This window comes from Halichoerus grypus, chromosome 4, assembly GCF_964656455.1.
Source record: "Halichoerus grypus chromosome 4, mHalGry1.hap1.1, whole genome shotgun sequence".
Lineage (NCBI taxonomy): Eukaryota > Metazoa > Chordata > Mammalia > Carnivora > Phocidae > Halichoerus > Halichoerus grypus.
The window spans coordinates 60,253,898-60,275,422 of NC_135715.1; the positions used below are offsets into that span (position 1 = coordinate 60,253,898).

Genomic DNA, 21,525 nt, shown 5'->3' on the forward strand with positions numbered 1-21,525 from the left:
GTTTTTATGTCACCTGGCATCTTCTGACATTGTTGTTAGTACAAAAGGGTAGTGCCACTGAGTTGTGCAGAAGACTCTTCTATCCTTGTGAGAAGTCTTCCCTGTGTCCATTACAGGGAGAGCTGGGCTTACTCTGTGACTCATTTTTACTGTTTCATGGCCTCAGGCTGGAGCACAGTGAGGCTAAAATGTGTGTGTGTCACAGACAACCTGGACTCAGAAGCTGGACGCATCTTTCTATGAATTGGCGTGCTTACGGAGTCACATTCTAACACTTTCTACTATCTACGGAGAACTCTGTATGAACCTCCAATTAGGGAAGGAATTTTCACAGTCACATGCTCAAGCGTAACAGTAGAATTGCTGTATTTATAATCAAGTTGAACGTCACTCCTGAGCCGCCCTCACACCTAGCAAGTGAAGGCACAGGTGTGTTCTGCTCTGGGACCCCCGTCCCTGCGGTGCTGAGCCCAGAAGTGTTGGAACATGATCCTTTCTTGGAAACCGTCTGGAATTCAGACTTTGGTCAGGTCCCTTCCAGTCTTCTTCCTTCCACCAGAAGCCCCAGCTTGGCGTCATCTGAGCTGGAAAGGCCACCGTAGCATTACACGTTCTTCTGTGCTGATTCATGGGGCAAGCCCTCTGCTTTAAGTTTTTAGCTTTTCTTAGCTCAGAAAGCCTTTTCTGTTTCCAAAACCCCAGCCCTTGCAATAGAGAGCCTTGCCCTTCAAGACTCTTTTCTCTGCTGTGATCTGAAAAATATATATGAATTCAGAAACTTGATTAATCGATCTATCTGCCCACACCCTCCCAGAAGCAATGAACAGCCCAGACTCTGCAGGTGAAGGGCCACAAGCCAGTAAGAAAATTGTGGGAAAGGGGAACTTTGGCTATCCTCTCTGAAATTCATCTGGTATGTCATTTAGAACATATCTCCCACTTCATGTTTTTCTTATGTTTCTCATGTGTGAACACCTTGCTCCCTCAGTTAGGTTGTGAGCTCTAGAAGGGACCATGTCTCCTGCTTTGCAGTCCTTGGGGCTATTAGCAAGAGGAGGCACTTCAGAGGTAAGGGAAAGCCCCAAATGGGGAATTTGGGAGATGTTTGTTCTCTTCCAAGATCTGCCACTGAATTGCAAGTCAACTAGGTCAAGTTGCCAGACCTCTTCTGTGACATGAGGAGGCTGGACTAAATGCCTCAGCCATCTCTAATTTTCTAGTCATGTCCAGTAAGCTTGCTCTTCAAAGGGCTGTAAAGTACATAATTCTAAGGAAACAGAAACAAGGACCAGGAACATGTCAGTGTCCTATTCAGATTGGTCAAGCATTTGAATATTTTATTGAATTTTAAGCCAAAAAAAGAGTCCCTAGGCTCCATTTCCTACATTGCTAGTTTGATCATGAGCAAAGCCAGCACTAGATCTCAGCATTGGTTTTTCTACTGTGGCAGTCAGGATATATTTTATAAGCACATATGTAGTGCTTTTTCCTGGAACAGTTGTAATAGCTAATTATTGTTTGATTTCTCAGCATCCTGCCAGAATAAATCCCTTTGTAAAACAAATCTTAATTACTATAATTGAGAGGATTCCTTCCCCCAGCCCTAGTGGTGTTAGAGGTCTGGGGTCCGTTGATGAACAAATCCTTGGGATAGCTTTTGGTTACCATCCTCCTCTTTTGTCTGTTTTGTTTTGATCGATATATTTTACATCTCAAAACAAGAGGAATATTCTAATCCTGTTGTTTGCAAGCCCTGCTGCCTCATCTCCAAATCTGTAGAATTTTATTGAAGTCCTGGCATGGCTTTGCTACTGGTGGAAATGACAAGATATATATGAAGTGGTTGAGAACACATGGAAATTACTGAGTAGAACAAAGGATTCTGTGTGAAATGTTAGCATCTCTTCTGTCATTTTGAGCCCTTTACCTTTATAAAAGTTATTATTCTTACAGTATTAAGCATTGGACTTTGGTGTTCATCAGACCTATGTTACCTTCTCATAAACTTTCAAAATCATTACAGTCCTAAGGACTTAGATAACTGCTAGATATGTTAAGTGTTGCTAGCTGCTTTTCTACCTTCTAATTACATATCAACCTTCTGGTCCCCTTCCAGAATTTATGTCAAGCTGTGTTGGAGTTCGAAATGTCTTTGTCATGACTCTCTGGCTAGTGGCTGGCCTTGGCTTCCCCACTCCTCTTCCCACCTGGAGGTTTGTTTCAGAACAAAATTTAGAAAGTCACACAAAATAAAATGGATGTCCCATTTTCAAGTGGGGGAAAAAAATGCAGGGTATCTCAAGAATCTGCCTTCCTTTCTCTATTATTTCTTTCTCAATAGTGTCCTGGTTTCGAATGAGCTCAAGAGTGTGTATCACACATCCAGATCCCTGACATTGTTTCTGCAACAGATGGTGAGAATGGAGCGAGCAGTCCGATAACTATAGTTAGAGCTGTAAAAGGCCTAAGGATCAGAAAGATTCCACACTGTTTTCCTCTGACAAGTGAAAATAGAGGTTTTGGCTTAACCGCGTCAGCCTTATAATTCTTCAATTACAAGACAGTGCTGTGGATGCAGGCCAAAGAGAAGAGAAGCTTTTTATCCATATCATGAGTGCAGTTTGGATCCCCTGCATTAAAAACTCTGCCTGTCACCATGTTACCATCAGGGTCTCACTATGCTCACCCTGCATCTACTTTTGACTTGAGCTGGGGCTGGTGCTGGGGCCAGCCTTGCCACTTCCACGGCCCAGAGTTGTGGGTCAACCGAAAGCCTTGTCAAAATCATAAAATTACTAGGAATTGAGAAAGTCTGAGATCTTATCTTAGGTGTGGGCAGGGGCAAAGGGAATTGCTTCAATTTTTTCATTAGTTCAGAGGTTCGAAAAACTAGCTTTAAAAAAAAAAGACTGTATAAAAAAAAAAAAAGAAAGATGAAGGCAGGTTATTCATTACATTCTGGATGAATAGACTCTCTGGAGAAGGAATTTGGAAGCCCCTCTCTGAGAGCATTTAGTTCAGGCATTCCGGGAAGACCAGGCAGCTTAATGGGGGGAGGTTGGCCCTTTTGTGGCACCTCACAATGCAGTGGGGTTTGTATTCACCACTCTGGAACCTCTCTGCCTCCTGCTTGCTGACCTAATTTTTCTTCACAGCGGCAGCCCCTGCCTGGCATGTCTTTGTGGCATACCCGTTCCACTACCTCACCTGGGTGTTCTGCCCTTGGTCGTGAAGGTCTGCTCAACCAGACCAAGTATCCAAGCCCCTGAATTGTTCAGTGCCATCGAGCAGGGCTTTAGAAATGCAAATAAGGAGTTTATTCAGCCTCATGCATGTGCGGTTAGAGAATCTCGAGCCAAGCTCCAGGGCCAAATTCCCTAAACCAAGCACCTACAGCAGCTGGAGGTGCCCTTGGTCTGACTCCCTTAGCCTCCTGGGGGCTTATGGGGCACTGGTGCTGGCAGTTTATTCAGCTGATGGTGAATGGTTATGGCTGCCACCTTGGAAATCTCTTACAATATACCCTATTCATTACGGGTTTGTTCAATGAAGTACCTTGCACTGAGCTACCTGACTTCGTCTTATGTATTTGCTTATCCTCTGACTCCCCCCCCATCCCAACTAGATTATAAGTTCTAGGAAGGCAGAGATTCTTTTATTCCCCACTGTATCCTACAGGGCCCAGCACATAGTAGGTGTTCAATAAACACTGCTTGATCAAAAAAATGATTGCAGTTGAATTGCAAATTATCCATGATACATCGTGATAAGATGGCAGAGACATCAACCATTGCCCAGAACTTCTAGAAAGAGGTCTCTGAACTTGTATCCTAAGAGTTCGCCAGGCATTCCATTTGGAATGAGAGATCTGGACTTTCAAGCAGACATACCTGCTGCTCAGAAGCAAGTGCTTTGGGGACACACGCTAGTTTGCCAGTTCCGGGAGGAGGGCCAACCTGGCAGGCACCAGGCAGTGGGAGACCGCATGGGAAGGCTGGTGTGAAGCCCGGGGGTGCGGAGAATGGCGGTGAGGAGTCCCGGCTCAGGCAGTCGAGTGGGAGGTCTGGCATCGGAATGTCTGTCCACAGGCGGAAGCACCTCAGTCCCCACCCACACCTTTACCAGACGGGAGCTTAGGATGTCCCTGCAGCTCAGGGGTTGCCAGAAACTGCCCCCGCATAATGGTCATCCACTCACCGTAGACTCTCCTGCCCACATGGCCTGAAGGAGCTAAGCCACAGTTTCAGAGCCCAGCCACACAAACCAAGGATGGCGGGCCAGAGAGCAGAGAAGGCACACAGGCGGACTGCGGAGACCCCACTCTCCTCTAGCTGGATGGCCCTTGTCGGATCTGTTAGTATTTCCCCTGCAACATGGGGCGAAAACACAGTGTTGCTTTAAATTAAATGAGGTAATATCTGTCAAGCCTTTAGGACAGCGTCTGGCAAATAATAAGAATTTAACACATGATTATTATTGTTTAAATTGTTTTCTTTTAAACATAAGAGACCACAAAAGGGATATATAGGAGATGTGACACATTGGGGAGAAATGTAACAAATATTCAGGTTCACAGTATACCTGTCTCATTGAAGGCCTGGCTCATGCAGTTGCTTTACTTTAAGTTGGTTTTTGTTTCACATTATCAAAGGAAAAATCTAATTGTCTCTAATCCCATGGGAAAGAATCTTCCTTCTCTGCTTAGGAAGCACAAAGTAATCTCGAAAGCTTTGTTAATACTTGCAAATTTGTGAACAGCTCCCCTCTTCTAACCAGCCCTGGGGAAGTCTGTTGCCTGGTTCGTTTTTGGTCTGTGTCTTGCCCTAAGTGAACAGGTGCTCTCTGAGGTCCTTCGAGAAGACGTGTAATAGATATGATAAAGGCAGAGCATATCCCACTGTCACGGTGTCTCTGCTTCTCCAGGGAGGCAGAGAGGCTTTCCATGACAATTAATTATTCACATTTTCTCTCCTTCCCCTCAAATACTTGCTTTCCTATCTAGCTCCAGGAGGCACATTTTCTTTGGGGTATATATAACCCTAGCACCCAGTGACGGTTTGGAGCTGCACGATGGGGCTCTTTGAGCCTGTTTATTTTAGGGCCTCGTGCAGTGGGCACATGCTGGTGATGGCTGGAGTATATTAATGCCACCACTCATTCCCGTTATTCTTCTTGGGGTAGGATTTTAGCCACTTTGATCGCCCTGGTTCATGCAGTGCAAACGGAGCTCAGGGGTCAGGTCTTCATCTCCCTTCCTTCCTTGCTTGTTCTTGGATGCATCCCAAGCTGCCCAGGCGAGCTGGTGCTTAGTCAGACGCCTTTCTCCGTGTCCCCACCCTGCCCCGAGGCTTGCCTTTCTGCAAAGCTGTCAACATTCAGTGATCCGCACAGGCTTCAGCATGGCCTTTGTTACTGCTCTCTGGGAAACCTTTGTGTGGCTGATAGAGGTGTCCTGACACCGAGCACCCCGACAACTCTGTCTTGGAGACTCAGAAGCTACCTCACCCGGGGCCTCTCCACACGCAGGCTTCTCACGCTTGTCTGCGAGCCTGAGAGGGCAGTGCTCATAGAAAGACCTGGGTGTGTGCCACTGGGGAGGCAGTTTCCGGGTTATGCTTCCTCAGACACCCAGGGCCAGACAAAAGAGAAGCCAGCCAGCCAGGAGGAGGCAGGAGCGCAGTAGAGAGGGGTGAGGCCGTAGCAACGTGGCCAGAAACGATGGGGAGGGGCGGCTGCTCATTCTGCTATGAAATAAATACAGATGAGAGGGTAAATACACTTCTCTACAGAACCGTTGTGATTGTGCACGCAGACCTCAGATGCCGTGTGACCTTGGCAGATTACTTCGCCTCTCTGTGCCTCGATTTTCTGCTCTCTAAAATGGGAACAATAATAGCACCCCCCCCCCCTTCTAGGGTTGTTCTAAGGATTCAATGAGTTCATATATGTAGAACATGGAGAAAGTGCTGGACCACAGTGAACATCATGCACATGTTAAGCTAACGTCTCTCTGTGTACGTGGCCACGCGCACACCCTGAGAACGGGTGCAAGGTCTTAACGGGGCTGCCTCACTGCTCTGACAATGTCTTTTCCCAAACATTCTTTCGACTCCGTATGTCCTTTTTTCCTCTCACAGAAATCATCTCCAATTTTCTCAAATAAATTTCTTCATCCCCCAAATCCTTCAAAGCCTTTCTACCTCTTTCCATTTGAACTGAGCTTTCATTAATGTTTAGCAAAATCACATGTCCCCACTGTTGGGAGATCAGGCCACCATGAAAAAGCAAAATATGCATTTCATTTGATTGTGGTACTTTTTCTTACCTTTCCTGGAGTTACTGACTGGTGGAAAATCGCATTGGTTTGCCTTGTCACTATTTTTGTTTCAACCGCACCTCCTGCTGATAATGGTGCTAATGTTCAATGAAACAGGAAGGAGTCAGGCGAGCAGAAGAGCAAACAAAGAGAAGGACCACAAGAGTCCAGGAATTCTGATTGTTTTTTAAACCATCACGATGAATTTTCATTGATTCAGATTTATATGGGGGCACACATGTATTAGATAACCACATAAAAGTAAGAATACAGTCTAAAGTAACTGATCCATCCTTAAAATTCAGCCCACGAGCTCAGCAGTGCACAGGTCCCACTGCTAACAGGACATCCCTCCTGGAAATCGTTCCGGCATCTCACGCCAACATGGCCAAAGTGAAACTCCTTATCTTTACCCACAAATCTGCCCTGCTTCCTCTATTCCATATCTCTTACTTACGCGTCAGGATCCAACCAGAAACATCAAGGTACACTCCTCTCCTGCTTTTCCTGGTCCCCACCCCAGGCCTGTGGGCTCCAAGCCAAGTCACCTGTGCCACCTAATTAGCCTGTGAATCTGTGCCTTTTCTGGACACCCACTGACTCCTCCTGTACCTGTAAGTATTGCTGTATAACAACCACCCCTAAACAGTGGCTTAAACAGCAGTCATTTCTTATTCCTCACATGTCTTGGGTCAGCTGCTCTAGACCAGGCACAGCTAGGTGGCTCTTACCATGTTTCTGTGGGTGTCTGAGATTGGCTGATCCAGGCTGGGCTCAGCTCGGGGGGCTGTGATCCATGTATATCTCCTCCTGCTTTCTGGCACCAATGGGCTAGCTCCTCATGGACATGTCAAAAGCACAAGAAGGCAGGCCCAAACACATGTCACCACTGGGTCTTTCTGTTGGCCACAGTTAGGCATATGGTCGACGGTGTCCGAAGTCAAAGGGTGGGGAAATGCACTTCACCCAGTAATGGGAGGAACTATAAAGTCCCATGGCAGAGAGCAAGGAGACAGAGCAAGATAAAGAATGAGGGCCAACAGTGCAATCTCCTCCACTGCCAAGTCCTGATGATCTCTTGTCTAGACTGTTTACTCATCTTCTGACTTCTTCCTTTGCTCCCCCGACTAGCGCCCCACGTCCCTTTATTGAAACTTTCCACTGCCCCTTATCACTACCAAATTGAGCTGAAGCCCTGTATAACTTGGTGCTAGTCCATTTTTCCCACTGCATCTGTTGCCATGTTTCAGAATTACTCACCACCCCCTTCCAAATGTGCTTGTTTTTTTGCACAGTTCTGTGCCTTCGTAAACCATCTTCCCTCTTCCTGCAGTGATCTCCCCCACGTTTGAAGGTTGTTATGAGTGAGATGTTGTTTACCCTTCAAGGCCCAGTTCACGTGGTGCCGCCTCCAGAAAACCTCCCCAGAAGCACTCTGGAGGAAACATTGCTCCTTCCTTTGTCCCATGGTAGTAAATTGGAATTACATCATGCTCATATTTAACTCGTACAAATTCAAGACTACATGCTCAGCCAGAGGGGGCGGGGGTTGAACAATGCCACCTACCGTTCTAGTCCATGATCATGGAAGTACTGAGATTTGACTTTGCTGTTACCTTGGTCATCCTTATGTTTCGGAAGCCTCTTGTAGGGTGAAAGGCACAGCCTGCTGAGGGGGGGTCTAGTGCTTACTGATGCAAGACTGTTCTTTTATAACACAAGCCATGCAGCAAGCCTGCTGTTTCATCTGGTGTTCAGCCAGAGGAACACCTATCTGGCTGCATTGTCTTGCTGCAAGTAGGACCTTCAATACTATATTGGAAATTCAAGGGACTTTCAGGGGTAATATTGTCTCTAGGTAATTTTTATTTCAGGGTGACTTTAGAGTCTAACCCCTGCCTAAAGTGCTACTCTACTGTATTTCCTATAGGCACATATCAGATTGAATTTTAATTTTTTATGACTGTGTTTATGAAGTTATTTGTGGCTTATGGTTCTTCAGAGGGCTACTGCTGTGGGTGTTCAGGTTGTACACTGCACAACTCTAAGGGAGCAGCACTATTCACACCAGAGTCTATGTAAACAGACTCCCAGAAGACTCGATGATACGAGCTGCCTTGTCTCTCCAGTGCCTGATAGATATTGATTGCTCAACAAATGTGTAAATAAATGAGTACATAAGAAAGGCAACAACAAACTGAATTAACTATTCCCAAGTGAAATAATTTAACAGAGTTGAGATGAAAATTCAGACAGGTTTTGATCCAACAAAATTGAAACTATGTTATCACAGATGAATATGATGAAATATACCTGCAAGCCCATTTGGCACGTCTTGCAAAGCTAGAAAAAGAAATTATTTATCCTGTAAATTGATTGAGGTTATTGTTCCTAAAAGCACATCACACTTCTCAAACATTATTGACTGCATGATTGACTTCTACCTAATACCCTAGTGGACATTGTGAGGCATGTGTGTGATGACAGATCTACATTCTAGGTGAATCTAGCCCCCCAAGTCACAATAGACTTAAAGATTTCTTGATTTCCCTTGGATGAGTCGTAAAGCCTGTAAAGATGCAAATAGAGCCATCTTTTAAAAGAACAAGTCTCTGATCATGTTATCTGAGAAAATATGCTGAATATTTCTGAATTAGAAATACGCCAGTGTGGCCAGCAAACCATTCACCCTGTGAGATAGTGTTGCCAAGTTAAATGGTCAACTTCACCCTTGGAATTCAGTGCTTCCAGATGTTCTTTCTGCCAGAGACATTGGGAGGGTAAACAACCCATTCAAGATGTGTGGGCTTCTGAGTGGACGTGGCCTGAGGAGAAGCCCAAAGACAGCATTCCACAGGCAGCAGTGGTCCCACCATGCTCCCCCAGCCCTAACCACAGCCCCAGTAAGTGGCCTCAGCAAGAACACTGGGCCTCCCGCCCCACCTCAGCCGCATGTTCCTCCGTGTTGTTCTTTCCAGCAGCAAGATGGTCACGACCAGATCACCCCAGCATCAGTCCCCTGTTGGCCGTACGCCTCCCCAGCCAGGGCTTTATCTGTCAGCACGGCACCTAGCATGAGGCATGAAGAAAGGATTCCATAAATGTTTGTGAAGTGAATGAACAAGAAAAACCAATGCAATAAGCAAATCTGAGGAGTGCAGTGGTAGAGGGACCATTTGGGGGGTAAGGCACGGCAGTTGCTTTGGGAAATATTAAATGGTATACCCTGAATGCGACAGCATCTTTTCTAATGGCCGTGTTATCCCTTCCAGATCAGTGGAGATTTGACTTTCTGCTGCATAACAGGAAGTACACTCAACCTGGTGCAGTACGGGGGGTTCTCCTAGCCCTGCCCAGTTTGGGGGCTGTTCCTAGCAATAATACTTCTCTCGTGTTTGGGCTGCCAGCGTTTTTGTGGGCAAACTTGGGATCCGAAAATCCTAATGATCGCGGAGTCAGTTCAGTTAGCCCTTAGCTTCTCTTCCTGTCACCGCCTTGCTTGTCATCACAGGACACTTTTAATGACATAGTCACCGTTTGTTTGTTTTTCTTGTTGTGCCCCCAGGTGAGCTTTCGGTGGAGGAGGCGCAGGACCCTTTCCTGGTTAGCATCCACATCATTGCAGACCCGGGGGAATCCCAACCCCTGCAGGAGGCCATCGACAAGGTCTTGGCTTGGATCCACCCAGACCTGCAGCTGTTCCGGGTCTCGGAAAGGCGGGCATCCCGGCGGCGGCGGAAGCCCTGGAAGGTGGCGCAGCCGGCGCTGGCCGTGGTTCTTTTCCTTCAGGAGGAGTACGGTGAGGAGCAGATCCTGCAGCTGCACCGCACGCTGCAGCGGCCGCCCTGGCGCCACCACCACACGGAGCGCGTGCCTGGCAGGTTCCTGCCCTACCTGCCCTGCAGCCAGGACTTCTTCACGCTGGCCCCCGGGACCCCGCTGTGGGCCATCCGGCCCGTGCACTACGGCAAGGAAATCGTGCGCTTCACCATCTACTGTCGCCACGACAACTACGCCGACATCCTCAAGTTCTACGAGCTGATCCTCCGGCGCAGCCCCAGCCAGAGGAAGACGGACTTCTGCATCTTCCCCATCTTCTCCAATCTGGATGTGGACATCCAGTTCTCCCTGAAAAGGCTGCCCTGTGACCAGACCCCCGTCCCCACTGATTCCTCGGTGCTGGAGTTCCGGGTCAAGGACATTGGTGAGCTCGTGCCTCTCTTGCCCAACCCCTGCAGCCCCATCAGTGAGGGCCGCTGGCAGACGGAGGACCTCGATGGGAACAAGATCCTCCTGCAGGTACCTGGGGGAAGTCTGTTTGTCTGTCTGTGTCTACCTCCCTGTCTCTTGGGGGTTGGGGAACAGAGAAGCGGGTTGGCTCTGCCAGAAACTCCAGTTACCCCAGTACCTGGTAAAGAGCAATGAGTTAAGAAAAAGGAGGGATCCGTGGCCCCCTGTCTGGCTCTTAGACAAAGTCAAGGTGTCCCGACGCTGCCTAAACAGAAGAGGCATCAGGGGCTCTTTGCGTTGGTTGTTTTCACTTGGCTGCCTTGGCTGTATGCCTCAGCAAGCGACTGCCAGGTCCTCTGCGCGCCTCTTCACCTGCTGTTTGAGCCACCATGAATGCTCGTGGCTCCCGGGGACTGCAGATGAGCTTGTAACCCAGGGACCTTGTTATTTAAGATTCCTGAATCTACTCCCTCACACTTAGGGAGTTTTTACCAGTGTATTCTTCACTTCCACAAAGGACCTTCAGGAAAACCCAGCTCTTAGAAAACTCTAGAATATATTGAGAGAAGATAGATGTCTCCTTCTTCCCTCTCGTGCCTCCCCACCATCCACCCGTCCACCCTTCTACTGCTAGGCAGTACGTAGGTTGTTAAAATCCAGTGATCACTTAAAAAATTACTTTCTCATAAATATTCTAAGAAGTAAGCGATGCCTTTGGAGTTTTTGGTTTCAGTAAGCTTGGGAAGAGGTGAATGAGTACATTTTAAGGGAGTAGATGGAGTAGACTGCCCTGTTCCTCTGTGGTTAATCCTTCACTCAGTTCCTGGACCCCTTTCTCCTCCCATCCTTCCAGTGGTTGCCTCACACTCTTTCAGGATCATTAATTACTGTATTCAAGAATTCAAAATTCAGCACATAGACTTAAGAATGTCCCACACCTGGCCCGACCTAATAAATGCTTTCTAAACCCAGGCTTTCTGGAATTAGCATGTAAAACAGTTCCAAGCATATAGGACTTCGGTTTTTTTGTTTTTGTTTTTGTTTTTTTTAAACATCTGGCTCAGGCATCTCCGTTTTCCCATTTGGCTACCTGGAAGGAGAAGGTTGATAGTGCATTAAGGGCCATTATCTTGAAAGGTGCTGATCGTAGTTACTGAAATCACAGGTAGTTACTCAAATCACTCAAACCACAGCTTCGTAATTTTTCTTGATTTTGACATCAAACATCAGAACTGTAATCCACATATCACAAAATGAAGTGAGAACTTGGCACATGTCAAAAAACTGGTTAAAACTACAGCCAGGCCACTTTGCTCAAGTCAGAAAGATCACCTCTGAGACATTTACTGTTCATAGGACACAGATAATTTTCTGATTTTCCTTTGAGCTATAAGGATAAGAAACTAAATATCACTTTATTCAGTGAACTGAATGCTAGCTTGCATTTGCTCTATAGTCTGTTTTGAAATGTGAGAACAAAATTCTTCTGTGTTTGAAGACTCCCAATGCCGTACGCAAAAGATAATGCAGTTGAATAAGTAAAAGTAAATGGAAGGATTTTGTTTATACTAAAAGACCAAAATGAATGTGATTGTTTTGAAGGCACTTCTTCTTTTTTGGCAGTAATTAGAATACTTTTTCGCTCGATGCCTGTAGTAACGTAAGTAAAAGAACAAAGTATAAAAGCTTGGCCTGGGCTGTGCTCAAAGGAACCAGTGAAAGAATATTTCAAAGAAGATTCACACATTTAAATGGTTATAAAATCTGTAGAGGTGGAGGCTTTTGAAGTTCGAGCATTAAAGTGTGAAAAGAGTAAGAAAAAAGATTTGTATCTTGGGTCTCAAGAATGCAGGCCTTTGTTCAATATAGTAACATGTCGAGGAGGTAAATTAATGTGGACAGAAATGACTAATAGCCCCCCCATAATTCTTGATGATGGCCATTTATACAGGTTACTGGGACTGAATCACTGCAGAGAGCACCTTCTGCTCTAGCATGAAATATACACCTGCCTGGCTCTTTAACTTACTTTTAAGTATAAAAATTTATGTCTCAGTCTTTAGCAAAATTAAGATATTTAAGTCATGGAGAGGGACCCCGTTGAGAGAATGCCTTTTAACCACATCGTCCTTAGCAGTATATGTTTCCCGAGTTATATTTTCAATTATAATTTTAAATATAAATGTTTTTGTTCAGTTGAGCGGAGTTATATGCTGGAACACATCTTGGTTGGTAGTTTTTAGTTGCTTGCTTAAAATATAGATTGAATTTTATTTCCTCATCCTGCCCCATGAACATTCCATATTCCAGACACCTCCTCCTCTGATTTAATTCCTCTGGAAGACAAAAGATTAAAGGTTTTTTCTGGGGGCTACTCAGCCTTTTATAAGAATTTGGAATGTTTTTGACTAAGATCTGTTAAGATGGAAAGAAAGACTTCCTCCTCCTAAAACTCTTCCTTGGCACTGTCTGATCCGGGGAGGAAAGCAAGGAAGAGGAGGGTGGGGAGTTGCTAGCATCAGAAGTTGCCCAAGATCCCTCTGGAAAAATGCATCCCAGAAATTTGCATTAATGCTCGATGATGCTAAAGTGCAGCTTTTTGGAGTCATGGTCCATGTTCTGTGAATCTTTCCATATCCCATAGAGCTAAACTAACATTGTGCCTTGGACCCAACAGGTTCTCTTTATATGTTTCCCTTTACTTTTTATTGAAGAATAGTATAAATAATATATGGAAAAGTGCATATATCATAAATACACAGCTCAATGAATTTATACAAATTGAACATTTGTGTAAGCAGCACCCAGCTGAAGAAACGGAACAAAGAAACAGAAGAGAAGGCCTCTCCCCAACTCCTTTTGGGGATGCCCTTCCTGTAAATGACGCCCTTCCCTTAAATGAACATATTAATTACTCTATTTTGCACAAAAGGGGGAAGAAGTACCTAGTCAAAGAAATTGGGAATGTGTGTATGTTATCTTTTTTTTGTACTTATAAGTAGATCTCACATTTTAAAAAGATTTAAGATAGCTGACAAAAAGTTTAATAAAAATAATTAGACAGCAAAGGGACTTGAAGTAGATGGAATATATTGATAGGAAAGTCGGATAAACCAAAAGTGACATCGAAAACACATGCATTTCCCATATGGTGTCTAGAGCTAATTGGTAGCCACTAGCCACGTGTGGCCATTTAAATTTAAAATTTGAATTAATTAAAATGCAAAATTCAGTTTCTCTGTCTTACTAAATCCATTTCTCTGTCTTACTAAATACAAAAGACATTTTCTCTGTCCTACTAAACCACATGTGGCTAGTGGCTACCATAATGGGTAGCACAGATACAGAAAATTTCCATAACAGAAAGTTCTGTTGGACAACATTCTTCCAGCAATAGTCCCCATATTTGACTTGAAGTTCTCTAGCAGCAGAAACAAAGTGTAAAATCATCAGTGATAGGATTTAGGGTCCATGAGGTAAAAATACACCATGTTTAAGATGCACAAGTACTCCTGGTTCTGAGTCCTGGGAGCAGTGCCCCCACTTTCCCATGTCCACAGTGGAGTCAACAGCCCACCTTCAACAGTACCTCTAGAATAACTGCACCAAGGCCTCACAAGCCTCTTTCTTATATGGTGCCTGCAGAGTGGGCCAGGCTGCCTGGCCAAGCGTGGTGCAGCAAAACCACTGCACAGAGGAAGGGTGGGCAAAACAAAGCGGTCCCCACCACTCCTGAGGACTGGGCTTAATCCCAGAGGGAGGGATACATCCTCAGAGAATCTCCCCAGATCTGTTTTCTCTTAGGCAGGCTTTTGGTACCTAGTGAGTAACGGTGAGCTTGGCTTTCTTGTTCCCTGCCAAGTGCCTGTAATACACCTGTACCATGTAGCTGGTCAAGCAGAGTCACAGGTCCTGCACCTCAGCCAATCTGAGTCGTGTGCTGACATCATCTTAGAGAGCTCCCAGGAACCTGATAAGGGCACAGGCCTCAGTGGAAGGCTACCTGCCTCCTTTGGAGGCCTGCCATGGGAATGCCATGGGCCGGGCCAAAGCTTTCCTTAAGAAATGATTCGGGGTCCCCCCAAACACACAGACAAAAGCACAGCTGAGGGCCCAAAGCTCAGTCCCACAACGAGAATGTGACTGCAGCTGTAGGCTGGGAGATGTTGAAAGCAGGTGGCTCTGCATCGTCAGAGAAATAAGGTAATTTAACAATGGTGTCTAAGTCTTTGGAAGTCTCTTTCCATAGAGGATGGTCACCAGCTGTTCTTTGTGTCTGCATAAGGCAAAAGAGGAAATTAGTTTAAAACAAAAGGATTTAAGTAAGATTTAAAAGGCAAGAAATCTGACACACAGAATTGTTAAGAGTTGCCAGGCTCAACATCTGGGACTTTCTTCGCTGGAGAGATTTTAAGGTCTCATCCACGCCAACTAGTTTGTCTTCTTCACATAGCGCGAGGGGCTTGACTAGACAATCCATCTCGGGATACCTGGAACACCAGCGCTGTTGAGGGCAGGGAGACAGATGCTGATGGGGATGCAATTGAAGGACTGAGTGGGCTCCAGAGACTTCGTAAAAATGTTCCACTGGGGTAAAATACACATAACAATAAAACTTAACTATCCTAACCATCTTTAAGTGTGCAGTTCAGTTAAGTACATTCACACTCTTGTGCAAACATCACCACCACCATCTCCAAGCTCCAGCACTCTTTCCATCTTGCAGAACTGAAACTCTACCCGTTAAACAACCCCCACTTCCCCCACCCCCAGCCCCTGGCAACCAGCACTCTGCTTTTTGTCTCAAATGAATTTGACCTCTCTAGGTAGCTCACATAAGTGGAATCATACAGTATTTGTCTTTCCATAACTGTCTTATTTCACTCAGCATAATGTCCTCAAGGTTCATCCATGTGTTAGCACAGGTCAGGATTTCCTTCCTCCCTAAGTCTAATATTCCATTTAAGAATATACCGCATTTTGTTTATCCACTCATCTGTTGATGGACACTGGAGTTGCGTCCCCCTTTGGGCTATTGTGAATAATACTGCTATGAACATGGGTGTACAAATATCTGTTGGAGTTCTTTTATTTCTTTCAGGCATGTACCCAGAAGTGCAATTGCCAGGTCCGATGGTAATTTTGTGTTTGATTTTTTGTGGGGAGGAACTACCATACTGTTTTCCATAGCGACTGTACCATTTTCTACTTCCGCCAACAATGCACAGGGTGAGACTCATTTTTTAAGAAAGCAGAGAAAGGCTGGCTCTTTGTGAGGCCACAGCACATCATTCTTCTACTCTATGAGGTTGGAAAGAACAGAGCAAACATTGAAGTGAGGCTTGTTTTATTATGATTCACCCCATGCACTCCAGAACTAGACTCTATAGCAGAAATTTTGAACCTGCCATCCTTGGACCCCAAGCACAGTTTGTGTGCATGTGTTTATGTGCATCACTGGAAAAGGTGCATCAGATCTCTTTCAAGATTAAGACTCTCCAGAGGCTTCTCGTGGCCCTTGCAGTTCCTTCCAGATCTTCACCAAGGCCTAAGGCTTTATATTAGCTGGCCACTACTTAACCTCTCAAGTTTTATCTCCCACTTCCCTCCCCTCTTGCTCCCTTATGCCTTCCACATTGGCCTACTTTCTGTTCCTCAGATGTAGCAAGCTCACTCCTGCCTCAGGACCTTTGCACCTACTGTTCTGTCCACCTGGAATGATCTCCTCCAAGATCATCACATGGCAAGTTCCTTCTCATCATTCAGGTTTCAGAGGCGCCTTCTCTGTCTGCCCCACTTAAAGTAGCTCCCTTTCTCTGACCTGGCACTCTCTATTATATTATCTTTTTTTTTTTTTCACTTACTACTATCCAAAATTATTTTGTACATGTATCTGTTTTCTTGTATATTATCTGTCTCTACTACTAGATTGTCAAATGAATGAATGAATGAATTTGAGGTTAGGGAAGAGGGCCTAGAGCCATGAATCTCAAATGGGTGCATAACCACCCTATAGCCTCTTATGTCTGGGTTGTGATCCCATGTTGAAGGAAGAAACTTTGGCCAACATTTACTGGACAACCCCTCTGTACCAACACTGTCCCTCCCTACTCCCTTCAGCAGCTCACCATCCAGTGGAGGCAGCAGTCATGCAAACCAAAAAATCCAGCAGAATGTTCCAGGTGCTGTGATTTAAAGTACTCCTACAGGGCACTGCGTGGCACAGGCTTTGCAGTCAGATGTATTGGGGTTGGACCCTAACTCTCTTACTTACTAGCTGAGTGTCACCAGGCATGTGACATTACATTGCTGAGACTGTTTTCTAATCTGAACAGTTAGGATGCTAATTCTTGCCTTGCAGAGTTACTCAGACACATAGAAAGAATGCCTTTGAGGTGCCACCCAGCACCCATGAACCAGGGAACGGTAGCTGTCGTTACACAAAGGGTGGGTTGGTTGATGCTGGCCAGGGGCCACAGGGTCACGAGAGGCGTCTTAGCAGAACCGATGCCTGAGCTGAGCTGAGCTGAGCTGAGGGTGGCCATGGGTCCGGGATATCCAGGGGAGCCCCAGGACAGCAACAGGCACAAAGGCCCAGGCAGAGCTGCTGGACCCCGGGACAGCGGTCAGGGTTCTGGGCTGCCATCAGAGGGCAGGGGGGCATCTGGGGAGAAACCAACACAAGAAAAGGCAAACTAGGGGTGCCTGGGTAGCTCAGTTGGTTAAGCGTCTGCCTTCGGCTCAGGTCATGATCCCAGGGTCCTGGGATCGAGCCCCGCATCGGGCTCCCTATTCAGCGGGAAGCCTGCTTCTCCCTCTCCCCTTCACCACACTTGTGCTGTCTCTCTCTCTCACTCTTGCTCTCTCTCAAATAAATAGATAAAATCATAAAAAAAAAAAAAAAAAGACAAACCATTTTTCGGATGCTTAGGACAAAAACGCCAGAGTCATTTTGAGGTTTTCCCGTGTTTATTCCACTTGCAGAATGCGCACAGAATCTGCACGCTTCTCGCCACCGCCGCCTCCGCCACTGGCCACTGGCGTTGCCCCAGGAGCCCCTGAGCGGCTCTTTATTTCTGCAGCCCATTCTCCACTGCACAGCTGGAGGGCCCTTCAAAGCATAAGCGAGACCTGCACCTCCTCGGCCCAGAGCCCAGGGGGCTGCCCGTCCCGTCCCACGTGCAATATGAGCTGCTTCCCGGGGTGGCCGGCAGGCAAGGTGCTGCGCTGTTCTCGCCTCTCCCGCCTCACTCTGCCCAGCCCCCTGCCTCGCTGTCCACCCTTCAGAATGCCCTGGGCCTCTCTGTCCCCTCTGCCTGGGCCACCACCGCCTTCCCCCACCCCGACCCCAGTGGCTACGTGGCTGCTCCCGCAGGCCCCTCGGGTCTGCACTCCGTGTGCCCTCACGAGCAAGCCTGCCCGGCCGCCCTGTCCCCTGTGCTCTCACGCGCAGACGCACCAGCAGCCCTGCTCCCGGCCCTGCTTGCTCTTCCTCCTTTTAGCATGCTCTATGTTGACTCAATGTAAGCACCTTGAGGGCAGCAACTCTATCTGATTTGCCCACTGGTGTATCCCTCGTGCCCCGAATAGTGTCTGGCACAGATCCAGCACTTGGTGTTTGAATGCATAAAAGAAGGAAAGACGGAAGGGGGGAGAAGGGGGAGACTTGGGATGGTTTCGGGCCTGCCCGGTGGAGGCAGACTGAGCAGCAGAAAGCCTGGGCACGGCTGCTAGGAGGAGACGGAGGACGAGGAGGGACACAGAGTGACCAGGACCCAGAGGAGGAGATCGGGCCGGGAGGCGCAGAGGGGAGCACTCGCTGGGCCGTGGTATATGCTGGCCGACTCCAGTGGGACTTGAGCCACGGAACACTGGGCAGAGGGCAAAGAGGAAGTGCGGATGGCCTCCCCTGGCCTCTCCCTGCCCCTCATGCCCGGGCCCGCTTCTCTTCCATACAGAGAACAGTGGTCATGCTGACAGGAGCCCCGCTGCCCCTCCATCAGGCCATGGGAGCGGCCTTCTCCGAGGGGAGCCTGGAAGAGGAAGGGAGGGCCCAGCCAACATCTCTGGGAAAGCCAAAAGACACACACAGCAGTGGTATGGCGCCTCTGCTCCTAGCTCCCAGAAACAGGGGCAGACCATCTCCAGTTGGTCAGCTTTTTGCCTGGGTATGAGCTGACAGGGAAGAATTTAGCCAAGAGGTAATCATGATGTGATCATGAATATTAATTGCTCGCTTAGAAGGTGCCACTGGGGCTAACTGCACTCCAGTACCTTACTTTACCCTCTTGGCATTTCTACAAAGGGGACCATATGTACCCCGACACTGCAGATGCACACCCTGAGATTTAGATCTGGTAACTGCCACTCCCAGTTATTACCAGCAACAGATGGGGGGGTGGGAGTTGGGTCAGGGGCTGGCAATGATCCTAGACACATCTCACTCATGAGTGCATGTTGGTTGTGCTGTCCCCTGTCCTTTTCTGAGGGACCCAGTAGGGGCCTAGACATTCTCTCTGCCAGTGCTTCTCAAACTTCAGCAGGCATGAAAATCGCAGATTCCTGGGGCCCGCCTGCAGAGATGCTGGTCGAGGAGGTGCAGGGCGGGGCCTGAGATCCTGCATTTCCGGCCAGCTCCCGGTGCTGCTGCCAGTCAGTCACTCTGCACCTTCACCAGGCACAGTATATTCTCAGGCGGGACTACCCAGTTGTTGCTTCACGTTTGATTACCGCTGCCCGGGGCACATTCACCTTTTAAAGTCTATTATAATTATAGTTAAGAGCAGGCTTGGGATAGAACATCAAGAGCACAAGTTACAAGTTGGTGGTGATCATTTCCCAGTATACACGTATTGAAGCATTCATTATGTCGTACAACTGAAATTAATATAACGTTACATGTCAGCTATATATCAATTTTTTTAAAAAAGGGGGAAAAAGTCAAGTCACAGGAAGTGTCTATAAGGTGAACAGAGCTTCCTAAAACTGTTTTTGTTTTGTTTTGTATTCATCTGAATGGAATTGCTATTGTACTTTTTGCCTCTGTATTTTTTTTTAATTTTATTATGTTAATCACCATACATTGCATGATTAGTTTTTTTTTTTTTTTTAAGATTTTATTTATTTATTTGACAGAGAGAGACAAAGTGAGAGAAGGAACACAAGCAGGGGGAGTGGGGGAGGGAGAAGCAGGCTTCCCGCTGAGTAGGGAGCCAGATGCGGGGCTCGATCCCAGGACCTTGGGATCATGACCTGAGCCGAAGGCAGAAGCTTAACGACTGAGCCACTCAGGTGCCCTACATGATTAGTTTTTGATGTGGTGTTCCATGATTCATTGTTTGCGTATAACACCCAGTGCGCCATTTAGTACTTGCCCTCTTTAATACCCATCACCAGGCTAACCCATCCTCCCCCCCTCCCCACTAGAACCCTCAGTTTGTTTCTCAGAGTCCATAGTCTCTCATGGTTCGTCTCCCCATCCAATTTCCCCCCTTCATTTTTCCCTTCCTGCTATCTTCTTCTTCTTCTTTTTTTTTTTTTTTTTTAACATATAATGTATTATTTGTTTCAGAGGTACAGGTCTGTGATTCAACAGTCTTACACAATACACAGCGCTCACCATAGCACATACCCTCCCCAATGTCTATCACCCAGCCACCCCATCCCTCCCATCCCCCACCACTCCAGCAACCCCCAGTTTGTTTCCTGAAATTAAGAATTCCTCATATCAGTGAGATCATATGATACATGTCTTTCTCTGATTGACTTATTTGGCTCAGCATAATACCCTCCAGTTCCATCCAAGTTGTTGCAAATGGCAAGATTTCATTCCTTTTGATGGCTGCATAATATTCCATTGTATATATATACCACCTCTTCTTTATCCATTCATCTGTCGATGGACATCTTGGATCTTTCCATAGTTTTGCTGTTGTGGACATTGCTGCTATAAACATCGGGGCACACGTACCCCTTCGGATCCCTACATTTGTATCTTTGGGGTAAATACCCAGTAGTGTAATTGCTGGGTCGTAGGGTAGCTCTATTTTCAACTTTTTGAGGAACCTCCATACTGTTTTCCAGAGTGGCTGCACCAGCTTGCATTCCCACCAACAGTGTAGGAGGGTTGCCCTTTTTCCTCATCCCCGCCAACATCTGTCATTTCCTGACTTGTTAATTTTAGCCATTCTGACTGGTGTGAGGTGGTATCTCATTGAGGTTTTGATTTGGATTTCCCTGATGCCGAGGGATGTTGAGCACTTTTTAGTGTGTCTGTTGGCCATTTGGATGTCGTCTTTGAAAAAACGTCTGTTCATGTCTTCTGCCCATTTCTTGATTGGATCATTTGTTCCTTGAGTGTTGAGTTTAATAAGTTCTTAATAGATTTTGGATACTAGCCCTTTATCTGATATGTCATCTGCAAATATCTTCTCCCATTCTGTCGGTTGTCTTTTGGTTTTGTTGACTATTTCTTTTGATGTGCAAAAGCTTTTTATCTTGATGAAGACCCAATAGTTCATTTTTGCCTTTGCTTCCCTTGCCTTTGGCGATGTTTCTAGGAAGAAGTTGCTGCGGCTGAGGTCGAAGAGGTTGCTGCCTGTGTTCTCCATTAGGATTTTGATGGACTCCTATCTCACATTTAGGTCTTTCAACCATTTTGAGTTTGTTTTTGTGTGTGGTGTAAGGAAATGGTCCAGTTTCATTCTTCTGCATGTGGCTGTCCAATTTTCCCAACACCATTTGTTGAACAGATTGTCTTTTTTCCACTGGACATTCTTTCCTGTTTTGTCAAAGATTTGTTGACCATAGAGTTGAGGGTCCATTTCTGGGCACTCTATTCTGTTCCATTGATCTATGTGTCTGTTTTTGCGCCAGTATCATACTATCTTGATGATTACAGCTTTGTAATAGAGCTTGAAGTCGGGAATTGTGATGCCGCCAGCTTTGGTTTTCTTTTTCAACATTCCTCTGGCTATTCG

The 21,525-nt window shown here is 46.4% G+C and overlaps 1 protein-coding gene across 1 annotated transcript in view; it reads left to right on the forward strand.

Moving 5' to 3' along the window:
• The window catches only part of FAM124A (family with sequence similarity 124 member A), a 120,271-nt gene that overhangs the window by 17,159 nt on the left and 81,587 nt on the right, over nucleotides 1–21,525 (forward strand). Inside the window, exon 3 of the mRNA XM_036080902.2 lies at nucleotides 9,882–10,615. Coding sequence (XP_035936795.1) covers nucleotides 9,882–10,615 — 734 coding nt within the window. The remainder of the gene's footprint in view (nucleotides 1–9,881; nucleotides 10,616–21,525) is intronic.